This window comes from Eulemur rufifrons, chromosome 30 (genome assembly GCF_041146395.1).
Source record: "Eulemur rufifrons isolate Redbay chromosome 30, OSU_ERuf_1, whole genome shotgun sequence".
Classification (NCBI taxonomy): Eukaryota; Metazoa; Chordata; class Mammalia; order Primates; family Lemuridae; genus Eulemur; species Eulemur rufifrons.
Window position 1 is genome coordinate 62,478,194 of NC_091012.1, and position 22,407 is coordinate 62,500,600.

Sequence of the window (22,407 nt, forward strand, 5' to 3'; positions counted from 1 at the left end):
CAACAACCCTATGAGACAGATAAGGTAAGCACCACTGTCTGCATTTTGTGGATGAGGAAATGAGATCCAGAGAGGTAAAGTGAATTATCAAAGGATATAAGCTAGCAAATGACAGAGTTTCAACCCAAACTGGGCTTCCTAACTCCAAGGCCAGGGCTCCTGCAGATTACCCATGTTCCATTCTAACCGTCAGAGTAACTCTGCCCTTTTTTTTGTTGTCTTTATAACTAAAACTTTTTTTTTTTTGGTGAGGGACGGGGAGGAAAAACCATCCTCCCCTTTCTTTTGAGGATTTCCCTGTGCTAAAGTTTCCATTTCTTCTCAGCACTTTTTTTTTCTCCCAGGAGGCAACAGAGTAGAGTGGAAAGAGCTCTGGATTTTAAGGCAAGCAGGCCTGAGTCTGAATTCTAGCTTTGACACTTGTAAGCCAAGTGACTTCAGACAAGTCACTTAACATCTCTGAGCTTATCTTTTTGACTGGTAAAATAAAAACAGTATTACCTATCTGACAAGGGGTTGTGAGAATCAAATGAGATAACAGAGATAAAGATCTTAGCACACTACCTGGACCATAGTAGGAGCTAAATAAATATGGATTTCCTTCCCCACTCCTCCCCCACGCCAACTTGCTACCCTGGTCTGGAAACATGCAGTACAGTACTTCTTTCCCAAAAAGCTGAAAGTCAGCCTTTGATTTATGTCTCTACTTACTTATCTTACTGTAAAATAGGATGGCTGGCATTTTAACTATTCATGGTTTATTGTTTACAACTGATACTTCCATAATCTTTTGCTGCTTATTTGAGATAGGTTTGGAACTTATAACTTGTGTATATATGTGTACACGTGAATGTGTTGCTAAGTAATTTAGGCACTTTAGTTATTACTCAGAAATGACTTCTATTCTATAAAATCTGGATAAATCATTCTTAATTTCACGTAGAACCTAAAAGGCTGGGTAGACCTTATTTGGATAATGAGCTAACAAATTCAGCGACTTTGGTCTGAATATACTGCAGCAATTTGAGTCTATGATCTTTTATTGGGTTCAGCTCTCACATATTCACCACCAGATTTCAAACATATTTTCTAATAAAGGATGCACCTCCTCAGCAGCCAATTTCCCATGATCTTTCCCTGTTGTCACATTTTCCTCACTGAGGAGCTTCAACCAATGTGACAAAAAGGAAGATAAACTGGGAATGGAAGAAAGTTGGGCTGGTCTTGAGAGTGGGGATATAAGATTTTGATAAAAATGGATTTGGTATGCTAAAAAAGGCTAGGCCATAGATTTTGATTGGAGAGAAAGTAGGGAAAATTTTCAAATGTTTTCCTTAGGCATTTTGATTACTTTTTTACTGGTTGCAGTGAAAATATGTTACTATTACCATTTTAAACATTTTTATGAAATTGAGAATATTTAAAACTAGAGAATATTATGAAATCCCATGTGCCCATCCCCCAGCTTCAAAAGCCATCAACATTTTTCTTGTTTGATCTATTCTCTCCCTTTTCTGAAGTATTTCAAAGCAAATCCAAGACATTATCTTACTTCATTAATACTTCAGTTTGCATTTCAAAAACAAAAGACATTTTACTGCATAATCACAATGATTAAAATAATTCCTTAATATCATTCATCTAATGCTTGTTCCATATTTAAATTTTCCCAATTGTATAAAGCTATATACTTTTATAGTTGATTTGTTTGAACCAGGTACTTTATGAAGAGGAATTTAATACTTATTTTTTAAAGGTCATGTATATTGCCTTTTTTTATGGCCTAGAGATAGGATCGTGCTCTGTTGCCCAGGCTGGAGTGCAATGGCATGATCAGAGCTCACTGCAACCTCAAACTCCTGGGCTCAAGCAATCTTCCGACCTCAGCCTCCAGAGTAGCTAAGACTACAGGCATGTGCCACCATACCTGGATGGTTTCTTTAAAAAAATTTTTTTGTAGAGACAGGGGCTTGCTGTGTTACCCTGGCTGTTCTCAAACTTCTGGCTTCAAGCGATCCTCTTGCTTTGGCCTCCCAAAATGCTGGGATAATAGGCATGACACACCACGCCTGGGAAAGGCCATCTATATTTCTAATGAATAATTAATTACTGCTGTTTCTGAGTGAAAAAAAGATCCCATCAGTACTATGAATCCCCTTCCACCCTAATTACTGAGTTCCACCTTCAGGAATATATGTTCTTTATGAAAAGGTAGACTCCTGTACAGTAGTTTCTATTCATTCTCACAGCACTGTGAATTTCAGTGTCTCAGCAAACAAGTTTTGAAGGAGATATGGAGAGAAGAAAAGGTCATCACTGGGCAGAACAAAGAGAGTGGGAAACATGAGTGATGTGAGGATGGCAGAAATTGTGGAGGAAAGTACTTAAGTCCAACATGGGGACATTTAACTGCTTAATCAAAACTGCTTCCGATTTCTCTGGCCTCTTTTTCTACTGAAGCACCCAACTCTCAAAGACTCAACAGTCTTATTTGTAACGGAGGGCACTAGGCCCACTGGATGACAGCCATCAATTTTGTCAGCCCTAATCTTAACCCAGTGGGAGCTCCTGCTCTCAACTACTGCCTGGCATCCAAGAATTTTTCTCTTAGAGAGATGACCAAAAAGGCTAGGTGTAGGTGACAGAATTGAGTAGTTGTAACAGCATGGTAAAGGAAAATAGGAATTCACCACCTGCTCCCTCGTACATTTCTTGTGGGAGTATAAATTGCCTTGGTAAATAGAGATTGTTGACAATATGTATCAATAAATTTTAAAAATGTGGCTTTGCATTAAACTGTCAATTTCACTTCCAGGAACTGCTCTTAAAAACAGAAAGAAAAACAATAAGAAAATAGATACATTTATAGTTGAAATTGACAGATCAAGTAAAAAAATAAGCAGATTTGAAAATAATAACATTTGAAGAAAACTATCAATACATCAATTTAATAGTTACAAGGAAAACTGGGTATCCTACAGAAAATAATAGATTTTTCTTTTATATTCATGGAACATTCATAATTTATCATAAACAAAGAATTTATATTCTCCATCTCTGATCATTATCCTATAAAATAAGAATGAAATAACAAAAAGACAAACTCACAAAATCCTTAACTACTTGAAAGTTAAGAAACATACTCCGGCCGGGCACAGTGGCTCACACCTGTAATCCTAGCACTCTGGGAGGCCGAGGCAGGAGGATCATTTCAGCTCAGGAGTTTGAGACCAGTCTGAGCAAGAGTAAGATCCCGTTTCTACTAAAAAAAAATAGCAAATAAATGATCTGGACAGCTAAAATATACATAGAAAAAATTAGCCGGGCATGGTGGCGCATGCCTGTAGTCCCAGCTACTCGGGAGGCTGAGGCAGGAGGATCGCTTGAGCCCAGGAGTTTGAGGTTGCTGAGAGCTAGGCTGATGCCACGGCACTCTAGCCCGGGCAACAAAGCGAGACTCTGTCTTAAAAAAAAAAAAGAAAGAAAGAAAGAAACATACTCCTAAACAAGCTTTTAATTAAAGAGGAGAATAAAACTGAAATTTTGAATTTTACAGAAAATAATGAAAGTATACACACTTAATACCAAAATATATATTATGGGATACAGTTAAAGCTCTACTCGGGAAAATATATAAAGACTGAAAATAAATGAGTGAATCACTCAATTTGAGAAACTGGGAAAAGACAAAATAAACTAAAAGTAATTAGGAGGAGGGAACTCATTTTTAAGGAGCTGAAATTAGTGAAATCTGAATGAAACTACTATACAAAGGATAATTAAAATCAAAACTGGTTCTTTGAAAATCCTGATTAAGGAAAAAGAAAGCAAAACAAAACAAAAAATACAATACTAACAATGAAAAGAGAGATACACTCATAGATACAGACAATAGTGTGCTGGTAAATATTTAACAATTGGCTCTCAAAGAAAAGCCATAATTTGTGGTGCTTGCTCATTTCCATGGCACAAAAAAACTCCAACTACAGTGGATTTTAAGTTACCAATATGTAGCCACTAAACCCAAAGATGGCAAAAAATTCACACTATTGGAAAGCCAGCTCCAGCACACCTCTGGATAGATATTAAACCAATTATAAGGGAATATTATATGCAACCTATGGCATGTGTTTGAAAAATCTAGTGAATAGTTTTATCCAAGAAGCAGTAACAAAACCTCAAGAGTCTAGTAATTTTAGACCATATTGGAAAGGTGATTAACGATCTGTAATTTTTTTTTAAAGGCTCCAGGTCCAGATGGTTTTAGAGCTGAGTTTCAAAAACCCGTGAAAGTACAGATCATTCCTATGCTATTTAAACTACTGAAGACCACAGAGAAAGATAAAAAGACTCCACACGCATTTACTGAATCTAATATAATGCCACAATGCCAGAAATCTAAAAAAGATATCAGAAATAATAAGACTACAGCTTGATTTCACTTCTGATTATATACAGAAAAATTCTAAGTAGAATATGAAATCTAGCAGGGCAACAAAGGAATAAAATACCATAACCAAACAGGGTTTATTCCAAAAATAAAAGAACAATTTGACATTAGAAAATACGTCAACATATGGGGTTATATTACATTAATACATTCTAAAAGGTTTTTAAGCAAAATACAGCAGCCAATCCAAATGAAAACTCTAAAAAATTAAATAAAAGACAACTTTTAAATATGATGAAAAACAAAGAGCAAACATCATACTAAATGGTTAAATGCTGAGGCCCTTTCCAATAAGTTGTTTTTTTTTTTTTTTTTTTTTTTTTAAGAGACAAGGTCTTGCTCTGTCACCCAGGCTGGAGTGCAATGGCATGATCATAGCTCACTGCAGCCTTGAACGTCGGGGCTCAGGTGATCTTCCTGCCTCAGCCTCCTGAGTAGCTAAGAATACAGGTGAGTGCCACCATGCCTGGCTAATTTTATTTTGTTTTGTAGAGACAAGGTCTTGCTATGTTGCCAGGCTGGTCTCAAGCTCCTGGCCTCAAGCGATTCTCCCACCTCAGCCTCCCAAAGTGCTGGGATTATAGGCGTGAACCACAATGCCTGACCCACCAACAGTGTTTTTAATGTTTTAGCTGAGGCAAAAGAAAATGACAAAATGAAATAATTGGTATAAATATGGATAAAGGACATTAACTATCTCAGATAAATGCAATAGACTATAGTTTTTTTAAATCTAAACTTATCAATATGGTAAGATTATTATATATAAGAAAATACACAAAACCAAAAGCTCTTCTCCATATGCTTTTTAAAAATGGAAATACAAAAGTAACTCATTCACAATGGGGACAAGACTACAAAATACCTAAGAATCAACTTAACAGAAAAGGTACTGTACCTATTTGAAGAAAACAAGGAAATATTAGAGAGAAGATCCCAAAAACAAAACCTGAAAACATGCAGAGATATACCATGATTCTGGATGGGAAAACCTAACATCATAAAAATGTATTTCTTCTCAAAATTAATATATAACTGTAATACAATGATAATCATCATCGAAATTGAATATTTTGTAACTGCATAAAATTATTTTTAAATCCATATGGAGAAACAAATATATAAAAATAGCAAGAAAATTATGAAAAGAAATGTCAGATATTACCAAATGTTAAAACTGACCATAAAGCCACCATAATCAAAATATTAATAGTGGCCGGGCGCGGTGGCTCACGCCTGTAATCCTAGCACTCTGGGAGGCCGAGGTGGGCGGATCGTTTGAGCTCAGGAGTTCGAGACCAGCCTGAGCAAGAGCGAGACCCCATCTCTACTAAAAATAGAAAGAAATTATATGGACAGCTAAAACTATATATAGAAAAAATTAGCTGGGCATGGTGGCGCATGCCTGTAGTCCCAGCTACTCGGGAGGCTGAGACAGGAGGATTGCTTGAGCTCAGGAGTTTGAGGTTGCTGTGAGCTAGGCTGACGCCACGGCACTCACTCTAGCCTGGGCAACAGAGTGAGACTCTGTCTCAAAAAAAAAAAAAAAATATTAGTAGTAAGGTACTAGCATAGGAATAGAAAATTAAATCAGTGCAACAGAATCATGTCTAGAATAGATGCAAGTACATATGGAAACCCAATATATGGGCCGGGTGTGGTGACTCATGCCTGTAATCCTAGCATTCTGGGAGGCCAAGGCGGGTGGATGGTTTAAGCTCAGGAGTTCGAGACCAGCCTGAGCAAGAGCCAGAACCTGTCTCTCCTAAAAATAGAAAGAAATTAGCTGGACAACTAAAAATATATAGAAAAAATTAGCCGGGCATGGTGGCACATGCCTGTAATCCCAGCTACTCGGGAGGTTGAGGCAGGAGGATCACTTGAGCCCAGGAGTTTGAGGTTGCTGTGAGCTAGGCTGATGGATGCCACGGCACTCTAGCCTGGGCAATAGAGTGAGACTCTGTCTCAAAAAAAAAAAAAAGAAAGAAAAAAAGGAAACCCAATATATGGCAAAGCTAGCATATCCATTCAATGGGAAAAGGACTGTTCTTTTAATAAGTGGGCTTGGCATAACAGTTATCTATCTGGAAGAAAACAAAACTATATATCCTAAAATAAATCAAAACCTCATATCCTAAAATAAATTCCAGGTGTATTAAAGACCTAAAATATAAAAAGTAAAATTACTGGAAATATGAAGAGACAGTTTAAGAATATGAAGACCTTCTTCTGCAAGCCAGAAAAAAACAAAAGCCATATGGAAAATACAGAAAAGACAAACTGGGAAAAAATTGTAACACATGTGACAGGTAAAAGATTAATAATATCACACATATAGGCCAAGTGCAATGGCTCACACCTATAATCCCAGCAATTTGGGAGGCTGAGGCAGGAGGATCACTTGAGGCCAGGAGTTCAAGACCAGCCTGGGCAACATAGCAAGACCCTATTTCTACAAAAAAGAAAATTAGCCAGGCATGAGGACACATAGCTGTAGTTCCAGCTACTTGGGAGGCTGAGGTGGGAGGATTGCTTTTAGCCTAGGAGTTCCATGTTACAGTGAGCTTTGATCATGCCACTGCACTCCAGCCTGGGCAACAAAGCAAGACCCTGTCTCTTAAAAAAAATTAGTATCACACAGTTATATGTGTAGTGTGTGCACGTGTGTGTGGGTGTGTGTGTATCCCTCTCCTCACCTAATCAACTTCCTCTTCCTGGACAATTTCATTCATGGTTTTAATTGTTACCTATATGCTGACCACACACGCATACATTGATTCCCTTTAAATTTGTGGTGTCCAGCATTAAGCAGTTTAAAGTTTCCTTAAAGTTTCCTATTACCCTCATGTTTCTCTTAACAGCTCTCTCCACATCTCCACAGTAGCTAATTCAAATCTCTACAGTCCTAAAAGCTTCTGCCCCACCACCTCCTTCCTCACTAAGTAAAATCATTTACTTCCTTCTTCACAGAGAAAATAGAACTCATCCCAGAGGATTCCCTCAAATTCTCACAACAAATCAATTAACAAACATAACTGCATCCTCAACCATCTTTCTTTCTCTCCTATGACAAAAGAAGTGGTAGCTCTCTTTCTTTAGAAAATTCATCCATCTACCTGTGCTCTGCATTCCATCCTCTCCTGTCCCCTTGGGGTCCCCCACTTGATCAATCTTCCTCTCTCTCTCCTTCATTCAACTTCTCCCTGTCAACTGGCTCCTCCTCATTGGCATTTAAAGATACTTAAGTCTCTCACAGCATTATAAAAAAGATCATCCATTCACTTCTCTTGGAAATATTCTCTTCCCTCAGCTTCCATGACACTAATTTTCCTAGTTTTCCTTCTGATCACTCCAACTTCTTTGCCTGGACCTTAAAAGCCAGTATTTTGAGAGTTTGTAGCACACAGTCTTAGGTGACCTCATCCATTTCTAAGGCCTTAATTACCACCTATACACCAGTGCTTTGCTTATATATTTTTTAATTTTAAGAGCTTTATTCATATATAATTTACATGCCACAAAATTCACTCATTTTAATAGACAATTCAGTGATTTTGATAAGGAAAACTCCCATCTATTGCTTGGCACAGCGGCCGCCTGAGACCCCCACCCCTCACGGAGGACTCACATTACCATGTCACTAACCTAACACCTGGTACATTAACATATCACTGACCTAACATTTGGCACATCAGCATAACACTAATCCTATTGCCTAGTGCAGACACTAAACATTACCTGGCGGGCATTGTCACCTGAGACCCCCTCCCCTTAGATCAGCCCAACTTAATAAAAGTGGGAAGAATTGGGTAGACGGGGCTCAGAATTTGGTGGCGAGACCCCTCTGAGCCCGCCGGCGAATAAACCTTGATTCTCCGACTCTCCGTGTGCCGCTCGGTTTGTCCTCTGGACCACTCGCTGTAACACTTGCTGTAACAATTTTGGGTAAATTTACAGAATTGTGCAACCATTACCACAATCCAATTTTAGAACAATTCCATCACCTCAAAAAGAGCCCCATTTGCTTCGCTTATATTTATCTCCATCCTAAATCTCTCTCCTGAAATGTAGACCCATATATCTAACTGCTTACTGAACGTTTTCATTTGCATAACCACAGGCACCACAAACTCAGTATTTCCAAAACTGAACTCATCTCCTTCCCACAGCCTTTTCCATTAAATCTGATTCTTCTCTAATGTTTCCTCAGAAACCCAGGACATCATTCTTAACTTCTCTTTTTCCTTCTCCACATCCAATTAATCATCACATTCCATATATTTTACCTCCTAAATATAATTCAAAACTATCCCTTTCTATCCTTTCTTGTTCTTACTTCTATAATAATCTGTCCACCAAATTTTAGATGTGTCCACCAAAATCTCTTCCTTAAATTAATCCATCCAACAAATACATGTTGAGTGCCTACTATGTGCCAAGCACTGTGCTACAACAGTCACCCTAACTAGTCTCTCTGTCTCCAGTCTTTTATTTACCTGAGATGTTCTTAATCCAACAGCCAGGCAACATAGTCTTCTTTTTTTTTTTTTTTGAGACAGAGTCTCACTCTGTTGCCCAGGCTAGAGTGAGTGCCGTGGCCTAGCTCACAGCAACCTCAAACTCCTGAGCTCAAGGGATCCTCCTGTCTCAGCCTCCCGAGTAGCTGGGACTACAGGCATGCACCACCATGCCCGGCTAATTTTTTCTATATATATTTTTAGCTGTCCATATAATTTCTTTCTATTTTTAGTAGAGACGGGGTCTCGCTCTTGCTCAGGCTGGTCTCGAACTCCTGAGCTCAAACGATCCGTCCACCTCGGCCTCCCAGAGTGCTAGGATTACAGGCGTGAGCCACCACGCCCGGCCCACATAGTCTTTTTAAAAACACACTATGCCCATGCTTAAAACGGCTTTGTATAAAATTTCAACTGGCTTCCCTCTGACCTTAGGATAAATTGCAAACATCTTAACATGGCTTTTAAGATCCTTTGTAATCAGGTCCCTCTGTGCCTCTCTAGTCTCATCTCTAATCATTGCCCTGGAATAAGTCACTTAGCTATCTGTCTGAGTTTCCTCATCTGAAAACTGGGGATAATAACAGTGCCTATCTCAGAGGTAGTTGAGACGATTAAATGAGATAATGCATGTAAAGCACTTGGCACAATACCTGGAGCATATTAAATGTCAATAAACATTAGCTATCGATGATGGTAATGAATGTTAGCCTTTTTCAGTCTCCCTCTCCTCTGAATTCCTATGGCACCTACAGTTAGTATCACACAATTTAGCACTAAATTATTTTATTTTCCATTGCTTGCCATTGCTTCATACTGCTAGTTCTGATTTCCCAACTAGACTATAAATTTCCTTGAAGACAAGGATAGTGACTTATACGCCTGCTATAGTCCTCTATAGCACTTAGCATGATGTAAACATATGGTAAAACTTAATAAATACTTTTTAATAAACGTCCACAAAGGAAAAAGTGACAGAAGTTGTACTGACTCTTTATAAGGGTGCTTTTTTTAAAGACCATAAATAATAAACACCAAAGCCCTAGGAACACCATTTGCTTTCACCTTCTGGGCTAATGTGTCACTGGGTTACCATGGGGCTTGGCAGTACTCACTGTAGGTCAGTGGTTTTTTGTTTTTCTTTTCCCCCTCCAGATGGTTTGCTGACAATATCCTGTTTTTGACAGAAATGTAGTGTGAAAGCATGAAGGTGTTTAATTCTACTCTTTGGCATTCAGACAATATGCAATTTGCTACTCATCTTTGATATCAGATTTTTACCTCTTAAATACAAGTGTTCTCTCTGAGCTACCAGTATAATATAAACTCCATTTCATTTTAAGGCCAATGGAATCCTCCCCAAATGGCTTGGACTACTTGGCTGATGAGTGGGTGGTAATCAGAATCCCAGATAGCCCCAAGGGGCCAAAATGTTCAGAGCTCTTCAGGTTATAGAACACCCCACACAGTTTGCAAGAATTTCATTGTATGTGCACCATAGAGTAAACTGGCATTTTGTGATTGTTTCTCCTTCCTTTTTACATACTATTGTGATCCTTCCCTGCCTAGTCCTTTCACCCTCTTCTCTAATCTTCCTCATGTCCTGAGCTTTGCCCACGCACCTGAGATTTTTCTAATAAGGCATTTTTCGGCATTCATATGCCTGTTGTTCTGTGCCACTGCATGATTACTCATATATAGATTGGGGTGGGGGAGCTAAGGGTGGAACTGTGTAGTTCTATGCGACGTGGACTCCCATGGTACAATACTCTTTTTTAGCTAGTTTTATTGGTTTAGAAATTATTCTACAGCCAGTGATTGTTTTGTGCCTTTGATGTTACTAAGGAGAAGCTGGAACAGGCTTTGGATATGGAAGAGGAAAGCTTGCTCTGAACAGAAGAGACAATGTTTCCGATCAGAGATAACAAAAGGCAACCACCTCCAGTTTTGTCCCAGTTTCTCACCTTATATGGGGAAAGCACCAAAGGATTGAAAGTAACCCTTTGAGCAGGGGAAAAAAAAACAAGAGGTCAAAGCAGTCCTCATGACCCAGTTTAAACACTAATTCTCTCACTGAACAACATAGCCTTCTTTCCACACATATCCTCTTTCCACATACACCCCCCCCACACACACACACACGTATGAGAGATGAACACCCAGGCAGCCACCTATGAAACAGACAGATGCATAGCACGTGCAAGGGCATTATGATGCATGTTGTAAAGAGACTACCACCACAAAGGCATGCCCAAATACCGCTCCAGTTAGTATCACACCACGTTAATCCCACATGGACACACACTCACATAACATACCAAGACTGGTCATACAGACATCTGTCATCACCCAGACCATAAGCACAATAATCAGCGACTTGCAAAACACTGTACATAGAGCCATGGATTGATGAATCTTGTTAGATTTGCCCTTCACTTTTAATATAGCATAGTGGTTAAGAGCATAAGACTTTAGAGTCAAACTGGATGCAAACCCTCACTCTACCACATACTCCCTGTGTGACTTTGTACAAATTAGTTGCCCACTCTGTGACTCAGTTTCCCCATCTGTAAAATGAGAATGAGAATAGTAGGTACCTCATTGGGTTATTGGGCAGATTAAATGAGCTCATGCACTTGAAACTCTTAGGAGTAATGGAGAGGTCCTAGAATTGCCTGAGATAGGGTAAACTGGGACTCAAATTTGATTTAGGTAAGAGGAGAGGTAGTGGCAAAGGACTGAGGTATGAGATTCTCTTTCTGTCCTGAGGTAGTAAATAGCTGATTTCCCGGATGTGCATGCGCTTCTCAATAATCATTCCATCAAAGGATATGGGTACACCATTAATAGTAACAATGCAGTCAGTCTTTTTTTCTGAGAAAAATCTATATATTTGCAGTCACTGTGATATTATATTTATTATTTATAGTCTGTTTTAAATGTGGTAACATCAAGTATACTTTTGAGAGTACATCTTTCCTGCCAAACTCTTTGCAGCTGTTAAGAAAACCTGTGTCTCATCGAAACTACTTTTATTCTGAAACATGGTCATGTACAGCTCTAGAAGGAGGAACTAGCCAGGAAGTCTCAGCAAGGATGTGTGGGTCCCAGAATAAACTGACTGAATGGTTGAGGGCAGTGCTAATACCTGGAGCTGTCCACCCTATTTTCACCCCCCACATGGCACAAAAATAATCTGAGAAAGTAAGTTCCTGATCATGGGCACTAATGCTTCCTTCTGCCAACACAAGCAGTAGTTCTCCCTCTACTCCCTACTCCACCAGGGGCTGTTAGGATTTGGAGAGCTGCTCTGGGATATTAAAGATAAGCCAATGGCAAGGGTATATAAAAGGCTTACCATGGATTCAGGAATCCCAATCCCCCAAATGGACCATATGTTCTTCTAGAGCTAGAGCTATTTAGTGGAGAAAAACAGTGAATATTCTAGAGCTGTCTCCTACCTATTTGAACAAAAATGAATCAGTAGCAAGTAAACATCTTCTCCACTAGGCTTCATAGTGCAGTAGAAAGAACATGGACTTTGGAGTCAGGGAGATGTATAACTGAGTCCCAGCTTACCATGTGTGTGACCTTGAGTAAGGCATGGAATTTCTCTGACCCTCAGCTTCCTCATTTGCAAAATGGGAACATCACCAACCATATCACAGAGTTGTCATAGACACTAAATGAGATTAGAAACAAGAACTGCCTCTAGAACAGTGCCCAGAACAAATGATTCAAACATGATTCTCTCCCCCTTCCAATTCCTGTTTACCATCCTACATAGCTGGACGCCTCTATTCAGGCATACACAGAAAGGACTTCTCAATGGCTGTGTGCTTATCTGTTGTGGTGACCTCTGATTTGGTTTTAGATTTTGGAAGTTTGTAATTTGTTTGTTTGTTTTTGGTTGGGTTGATGACAGGAGAGATTGGAGGTAGAAGTGGAACTGGGAACATTTAAAGGTACAGGATAGGCTTGATAGGGCTTTAGCCAAATTATTAGGGTTCCATTAATTTTCTAAGAGCACACTGTAAATAGAGAACGTGGGAGGATTGTGAAAAGAGTGGAGCAAGCAATAAAGGCCAAAAGTAAGCAAGTGTTCTGGTCATTTAGTGAGTAACCTGGAATTTGAACTCTGAGAAATGGGATCTAGAGGAGGAAGGCAGCAGATGGGAAATGGGACCATAAGATGAGCTTTGCACCAAAGGACAGTGGAAAAATGGAATGAGTATATGCCTATACAAACTGTTTGGCTATAAAAACATGACCACACCTGAAAGGTCACCTGCCCTATAGCTGTGGGGGAGGAGGGGAAGGAAAACCATATTAATCCTAACTCATTTTAACCTTAAACCCTGTCATGTGTCCATATCCTCCAATTTTATTTTACTGCAGTATATCCAGAATTGTCACAAAGTATTTTTGAAAAAGGTATCTGAAAAATAATAAAGTGTTTTTTAGCATAAAAACAGGCTCTGCCCACACTTCAGACTGCACAGTTGATTTAGGTTTTTCATCTATATTAAATGTCAACTACTATATACTTAATAAGATTGAATGCAATACTCTGAATTAGTCATTACAGTAGTATGAGTGAATAGACTGACTAGGTCACTGCATTTATTTTCCATTTTTCATGGAAACCATTTTCTTCACAGTGGTTTCAAAATAGGCATTTCATTCTCACAAGGCGCTAGTAGCCCAAATCCTTCTCAGGAACTATCAGTCCACTCCCCTTGCTCTTTCATCTCTCAAAAAATACCCACAGAACATTTTGACTAATTACTAACATTTAAAAATCCCAAAGAACTCTCTCTCTTTTTAAAATCACTAGAGATGAAAGCCTGTATCCCTCCCTAAAACTTTTCTTTTGCCCTTGCTTAGAGGCAGTAATCAAGAGGAATCTGGGCCAGATAATGGGCAAGTTTACTTAAGTATCAACATAAAGAATCCCTTAGATATTGTTGCAGAAAGGCAGTGAACACTTCCCTACTAATAAAATGTGTTTAAATTAATAACTGCAAACTAGCAGCTTATTGAGCATAATAACCCTCTTTAGTGCATCACCTTTGCAGAGGTACTTGTGAGTTATTAAATAGGGTCACATGGCTGAGATTCCCAACATTTTTGCTGCTGATTTCATTACCACTCCCTCTTCCCAAGGAATTTTCTAGTTCATGCATGTTAAATTTGAAATTGTGAGCATTTGGGAATGACTGTCCTCCTCACTCTCAGAAATAGTGATAAATTTCTCTGGAAGTCTCTGGCAAAAGGTGTGCAGCCTAGAAGTACTACCAGTAGTACTGCTGCTACTAACAACTGCTCCTACTATTACTTTTCTTCCTCCTCCTCTTCCACTTTCTCCTTCTCTCCCTCCTCCTCTTCTTCCTTCTCCTCCTGCTACTACCACCACTGTTTATTGAGCTTCAACTATATGTCAGGCACAGTAGCAGGTGCTTTACATGTACTGTCTTTCTCTCTTCAAGGTATTATTAGCCCAAGTTTTATACATGATGAAACTGAGACTCAGAGAAATTATGTATTCAAGGTTATACAAGGTAGCATGACTCCTATCTGTCCAACTCCAAAGCTAGCACATCACACTTCATCCCAGGACCTACATACCATTTCTAGGAGGGGCAAGTTGTAGAAACTGAGGCTTTGGGGCTGGGAAAGAGGGTCCTGGGTCAGAGAGGTAGCTGGACACCAGGTCAGGGAGGGAAGTGAAGTATATATGATCAGAAGCAGTAGATTTAGTGATTCCTATTGTTATCTACCCAGTAACGGAATAACAAATAATAAGAATATTACATATGCATTTTTGAGTCTGACTTTTCTATGCTTCAAAAGGATGATAGCTAGCACCCTATTTCTTGCTTCACCGTCATGATCAAACTTCTTACAATATGTTATACATTTCCTTACAACTTACTTTCTCCTTGACCTCTCTGAGGCTATCTTCTATCCTCACCTTTGCATAGAACCTTCTCCTTCAAAGGCCACTAATGATATCTTCTTCTATGATGTCTCGCTCCAGTGGACCCTATCAAATCGCCCACACCTTGCAGACCTTTTATTCCTTTGATATTTTGATCCTCTGTTTTTCTTTTTTCTTTTTTTTTTTTTTTTGTTGAGACAGAGTCTCACTTTGTTGCCCAGGCTAGAGTGAGTGCCGTGGCGTCAGCTTAGCTCACAGCAACCTCAGACTCCTCGGCTTAAGCGATCCTACTGCCTCAGCCTCCCGAGTAGCTGGGACTACAGGCATGCGCCACCATGCCCGGCTAATTTTTTCTATATAGATTTTTAGTTGTCCATATAATGTCTTTCTATTTTTAGTAGAGACGGGGTCTCGCTCAGGCTGGTCTCGAACTCCTGACCTTGAGCGATCCACCCGCCTCGGCCTCCCAGAGTGCTAGGATTACAGGCGTGAGCCACCGCGCCCGGCCTGATCCTCTGTTTTTCTTGGTTTTCTTCCTCCCTTGACTGCTCTTTCTGTTTCTCCTTTGCTGTCCTGCAGAATTCACATCCCTGTTTCATATCCCTTACTCTTACAAGTCTTCCTCATGATAGGTCCAGGAACCACCAGGGATGAACAAGAGACATCCAATTGGTGTGTACCTTGGCCTTGTAAGCCACACACAGTGTAATGGAGTGGTTAGGGGCACAGGCTCTAGAGCTAAAGTGCCTGGATTCAAATTCCCATTCTGTTACCTACTAGTAGCATGACCTCAGCAAATCACTTAAGTCTTTCTGTATCTCTATTTCTTTATCCATAAAGCAGGAATAATAACAGTGTCTGTCTCATATAATTGCTATAAGGATTAAATGAGTTAACACATATAAAGTGCTCAGCTGGAACAGAGGAAATTCTCAGTAAGTGTTACCTATTATTGTAGCCTTTATGATGGTAATGTCTAAAACTTTGATTTTTTTCCACAAATGAATAATTTACTTTTGGTATTGAATTTTCAAAATGCACACCATCTCTCAGTAATCTCATCAAAAGCACCACAGTCTTTCTACACATTTTTGGAAGGTCAGTTTGTGTTGTATTTTGAGTGACAAACAATTGGATTGGAGATCTGTCCTAGGCTCTCTTCTCATTCTGCACATTCTCCTTGGCTTTAAGTGCTACTTAGATGCTGATGACTTCCAAGTCTATCCCTTTCCCAGACCTCTCTTCTGACCTCCAGATCCAGGCAGCCAGCTGCCTACTGGGCATTTCCTACCAGAATCTCTGACCACACAACAAACCTTGCATGTCTAAACTCCTTTTGTATTTTCTAACCTAGTTAAATGCCAACATCCACTCAGTCGCCCAAGCCAGAAATCTCTGGATCATCCTAGTATTTATTTTCTCTCACCCCTTCAGCCATTAACTGATCAACAAGTAATACTGATTCTACTACCTAGAAATATTTTGAATTTATCCCTTCCTCCCTAATCCTACTGCTATTGTCTCAGGTTGGGCCTTCATCTCTTCTTGGATCTGTAAAAGTCTAACTGGGACTCTGCCTTTACTTTTGACCCTTGACCCTTGCTCCATCCTCCATATTATAGCCATAGAAATCCTTCTTAAATGAATATTTTATCCAGTTATTCACCTGCTTAAAAACCCTTCCATGGCTCCCTAGACTCCTCAGGATAAAGTCCAAACACCTATACACGGCATAAAAGGCCCTCTGTTACCTTGGCCGGAGCTACTTCTCCACACTCACCCTTGCAATGATTTTCATGTCTTACATTCTAGCCAAATCAAACTTCTGCTGGTTCCCTGAACACCTCTACGCTGATCACCCTTCTGTGTTCCTGTATGTGGTCCCCTTCAGTCCTTTATCTCACTTTTGTTGGCAAAATTTTATTCTTATTCCAAGGTAACTCGATTTTTACTTCCACTCAGCAGCCTTTCCAAAGTTCCTCAGGCAGAATTGGATGTTTCTTCCCCCATGCTAGCTAGTCATCTTGCATTGACCTTCATTACAATAATTACCATTTCACATTCTATTTGCCATTTTATCTGTCACGTTCTCAACCAATCTGTGCCTTCCTTGAGGGCAGGAGCCATTTCCTATTTATCTTTATACACCCAGTGCTTAAGGTACCACTTTGCCCATACAATTTGCTCATTTCCACCTCCACTAATATCTCTGCTTTCTGTCTCTGAAAAGGGAGTAATTTTTTTTCCTCCTTCAACATTTAGCTAAAACACATTTTCTCCATTAAATTTTCCCTGATTACACTCGCTTCTCTCTAATGAGTCCTTCATTTTATGCATATTATGTCCTCGGTAATTGTAGAGGGCTTTTCCAACAAGCATATTTGTGCTTTAATGGTTTAGATTCCATTCTTTCTTGTAGCTCAACCACCTCAAAACATTTAAGGATCATCTGCTGAAATTGCTCATAGCAATGAATTTTTAAAAATTTATTTATTTTAAAAGACCTGTTTTTTATGCTTGGAGAAGCAGTCAGACATCTATTATGTAGACTCCAAGAATTTTGCCCTTCCCAAATCAAGTACCCTTAGAGTAATAGGAGCAGAATGGAGGAACACCAAGCCACCTAACATTTGAACTCTAAAGCAAAAGATTTCCAAAAGTGATTGATGGTAAGACCTAATGGCAACACAGAAAGCTGAAATTCCCCAAACTACGGGAGGCCTCCCCATCTTTTCCACCTCATCTCCTTTCTTTTTTCTTTTTCCTAAGGCTAAAGAGCAGTACTATCCAGCTCTTTAAAAGCCTTGAGAAGTGCCAGAAGGAAATCAAACTGCCCATGGAGCTTCTGGGATGGATTAACTCATTGTATTGCAGCAGTTCTGGAGAGGAACAAAGGAAGATAACACACAAAATATCCAGGAAAGTCCTTTACTATGCTCAGTGCCCTAAAAGCTAAGAACAAGACTAAATAAATAAAGTTGGAAGGGCCACACTACATTTATTTGTACTCCCTGTACTGCATGCTGCTTTATAAATACTCTTTCTCATTAGATACTTTGTTTTCCCTAGCTAGACTAGAAGTTCCTGGAGGTTATCAACCATGTATATTTCTTTTGTAGCCCCCAAATTGCCCACCACAATGAGCACATAGTGTACGCTCAAGAAATACCATTGACCGACTGCTTACTAAATATTTAATTATTTTTCCCCCTCACTATTTTTTCAGGAATGTTTATTAGTCACAAAACCATGAAGTCCTGGAAGCCAAGAGGAAGTATCCATCTGTTGGTATACATTTTCCCTTGGCTATGCATTATACAGAAGTTTCCTTTGGAAATGTAAACAAAGGATGCCTGATGAGCCCGGACAAAGAACAACTATATATAGAAATCAAGTGGCCAGAGTAGCAAGGTCAAAGCCTGCCCTTCCTTAACCAGATTAAAGGGAGTCTTGGGGCTGCCTCTACCTCCTTCCCATGCTCTCCAGTCCTGACAGAAAATATTTTCCAGCTGCCTATCTACTGAATTCTGAAACCTGGACAGCAACTACAATTACCATTAACAAGTTACATTATCATAGAATTCAGCTACCAAATCTGTGGTGATCTTAATCTCTGTTTCTGTAATAATAGGAAGACTGCAGCTTTGTTTACTTTCTGAGGAGAATAGAGAACAGGGAGAAAGGACCAGGATAGGGAGGCAGTATTTATGACCCCTTTATGAAAAGTCAATCTGTGACAAAAACATTTGTAGACAATAAGGAAGGGGAACAGGTTTGGCAGGAAAATAGCCTATTCCAGTTTTCTCAGAAGTGCCTTAGCTGGCTTCCTCCACCCCCGCCCAATGCCTGGTTTACACCATGAATATAGTCATGCCCTATACGCAAATCTGGGTTAGATAAAATGGAAAAATTCTAAATCACCCTTCAGTGTCTGGTTCTCATGACTGACAGTACCCTACTATTTATTCATTTTATAAAGTATTCATAAGCATTTATGAAGTCTCAAGTCCCTTCATTAACTACATTTCTAATCCTGAAGCTTGACCTGAAGGCTTTTGGACACACAGACTCTGTGCTGAACGAGTATAATAAGTAGCCTGGATTCACCCTGTTATTAAGAGGAAGTTAAGGGCACATCCCTAACCTTTCAGAAGGGATGATGTCATAGAGGACAGCCATGGTCTTCCATAAACCATCCTGTAGGGTTCCTGTCAAAGACAGAATCCTAAACTGAATAGACTGTGGAATTAAATCCCAAAATACACCCCCACTCTCAACAGTATCTCATTATTCTTTCCCAGTTCTCAGTTAATGTTTTTATTCCATTGTCTATATATATTTCCTGTACATGTATATCCACATCAGGGTGAATCTGGGGATAGATACTGTGTCTATGCTGTTTTCTTTGCACCTGGTACAATGCCAGGCATAAAGAGGTATTAGTAAAAGTTGACCTTTTGTGTAACTAGAGTAGACAGTGCCCTACATGCACCCCTAAGAGTGCTTCTTAAATATCTGCTTTGCAGATTCATCAATGGGGCTACTCTTCCCTCCTACTTTACTTATATGTGGCAGCACTAGTGTCACTTCCTTAAGACTCAGGCAGGAACACCAAACTTCAGAAAGGCACTGTTAAAACATTGCCTATTACCTAAAAGGCCAGAGTGAGTCCTCCCTTATTAACACAATGATGGATTGTTTTACGAGACTAGCTCCTTGCCACTTGAAAAGAGTAGGGCCCTGAATATAAAGGCTTGACTGGCGGGATGGGCTGGGAAAGGTTGGAACAGGGGCTATGTTTGGGTGAGGCTGGTCAGAGTGATATGCTCCTCAGGGCTGGGGGGATGAGATATTTGAGAGGTCCTAAAGTGAATGAGCAATGAAAATAAACTGCTTACTTTGCTATTTTGACTACATCTTGCCACTCTGTACTTAATATTATCATTTTAATGAGAATGGGGAAGGTGATTATAATTTCTGGCCACATTTTATTCACTATTAGCTGTAACTCCACCTTCAGTCATGCAAATTCTAAACCAAGGGATCCCTTATCTTGTCTCCTGCTTACAATACTCCCTTGTCCCTTCAGCAGTGTGGATTGCTTACACCGTAATCTAACAGCATAATCAGAAACTTTGATAGAGTAGAAAATAGAGGGATTCTGATTAGCTGAAAACCACTCTGAAATATTTCCTATGTTGTTTCTCTCCCTCTTGGAAAGGATGAGATGGTAGAGAAAATGAACGGAATAAAGACAGTAACCATTCACAGAATCATGACCTATGAAATCTGGAAAGAAGCTGAAGGTCATATGGTCAGTTCAACTCCCCATTTTATAGGTAAGGACACTGAAGCTAAGAGGCTAAATGACTTACTCACATTCACACTTCCAGTTAATGGAAGAGCCTAGTCTAGATCACAGTTTTCCAACTGACATTCCAGTGTTCTTTCTTTACATTCCTTATGCCCACTGCCCAAATCCCCCACCTAATTCTATTAATACAATCTCAACCCTGAGTTTAACCAGTATCCTGTATGTCCTGCATATAGCACCACTCTCTTACACAAATGGAGTGCCCAGCAGGGATTACACCTCTATGGTGCCTTTATCATACAAATACTCTACCTTGAAGAATTTTAATATTTTAAGAAATCCAAACTATTAGCAGATGGGGGGTTACTCATATATAATAAGAGGATTCTTTGCCTTACAAGAACAATCTCCACTGTCTTTTTTTTTTTTTTTTTTTTTTTTTTGGAGACAGTCTCACTCTGTTGCCCAGGCTAGAGTGCCGTGGTGTCAGCCTAGCTCACAGCAACCTCAAACTCCTGGGCTCAAGCAATCCTACTGTCTCAGCCTCTCAAGTAGCTGGGACTAAAGGCATGCACCACTACACCCAGCTAATTTTTTTCTATATATTTTTAGTTGTCCAGCTAATTTCTTTCTATTTTCTTTTTTTTTTTAGTAGAGACGGGGTCTTGTTCTTGCTCAGGCTGGTCTCAACCTCTTGATCTCGAGCAATCCTCCTGCCTTGGCCTCCCAGAGTGCTAGGATTATAGGCATGAGCCACCGTGCCCGGCCTCCCCTGTCCCTTAAATAGGAATCCTCAGATAGGATTAAGATGTGAGATCTTCATAAAATTATTTTATCATTTAAAATAAAATGAACTTTGAACTGTTACATTTATCTATCATACAAGTAAGATTAGAGCTAGACTATCAGGCTCGAAATATAACTGAAGCACCCATCTATAATCCTATAATATTCTACCAATCCTGTTTACACTTGAAGCTCTGCCATCAGGTCTTCAACAAAATCAACACAAAAACAAATACTGCAACTGAAGTTTCATGCTCTTGAGAAAGAAAGAGAAATAATATCTTTAGTTTATTATGTCCACTGAAGAAGAGGTCAACTCCTCTTATAAGCTCTGCCCTAAGATTTGATGTAGGTAATGATTTTTAAAAATCTCACACTCATACAGCACCTTATAAGTCACAGACAACTTTAAGACAGTTATCATTTGTTGATGACAAAAATAAGTGGAAAGGTGACGAGTGAGGACCAGGTAGGGTGCATGGTATAGATAGGACCATGGGCAGGGGAGGAAGGGAAGAGAGGCTAGGAAGAGGAGAAGCAGTCCTGATAATATTGTTACAGAAATAATATTGCACTGAATGAAACTCACCCTACCCCCAAGGACCCAGGATTCCCTATGACACCCCAATAATCTCTTTAAGGACTGATAATGTCCAGTTTGATGAAGGAAGAAACATACTGCATGTCTGATTCTCACACTGCCTACTGTTTGGAAAGGGGAAGGAGTTGTCCCTTGGACTATTGTTCCCCCAATCCATCACCACAACCTGTTTTTTTTTTTTTAACCATAGATACCTGTCACTTTTTTTTGGAAAAAGCATCTTAAAGGAATGAGACTTCCTAGAACTACTGTTCAGTCCTTCACTCCAAATGACTCAGCTACATTTTGACAAAACTGAAGTTCCCCAAAGGATCACCCGATCCAGGTCCTCTGAAAGAATCACAAATGTTTCTGTTACATACCTCAACCTGCTGGCAGATCTGTATTAGTTTGGCCATTTGATTTTCTAGTTCACTGTTGCGCTTAACCAGGTTGGTGAGGTTCATCTCCAGGGTTTGCTGTCATCGCAGAGTGTGAAGCCAGAGGGAAAGAGGGAAGAAGAGAAAAAAAAACAATGAGCTTGAGAACCAGTGTCATGTGAACATCAGTCAGTCAGTAGACAGATATTTCAAAGATTCATTGCACACCTGCTATGGGCCAAGCACTACTCTAGGTGCTAATTAATAATGCCGAAGAAAAAAGATAACATTCATGACTTTGTGGGTGTGGGAATTTATTAGCATTAAAGCAATCTTATGTTTTCTATAACATTTTTAACTTTTCCAAGTATTTCATAGGCAATATCTCATTTTTCCCTCATAGTAATCCAGGTATTTTTATCTGTTTTACAGATGAGTAGAC

The 22,407-nt window shown here is 39.5% G+C and overlaps 1 protein-coding gene across 2 annotated transcripts in view; it reads right to left on the bottom strand.

Annotated features, from left to right (window-relative positions):
* The window catches only part of MID2 (midline 2), a 92,853-nt gene that overhangs the window by 40,775 nt on the left and 29,671 nt on the right, over positions 1 to 22,407 (bottom strand). For both annotated transcript variants that reach the window (XM_069463152.1, XM_069463151.1), the window contains one exon: positions 21,969 to 22,064. In XM_069463152.1, coding sequence (XP_069319253.1) covers positions 21,969 to 22,064 — 96 coding nt within the window. The remainder of the gene's footprint in view (positions 1 to 21,968; positions 22,065 to 22,407) is intronic.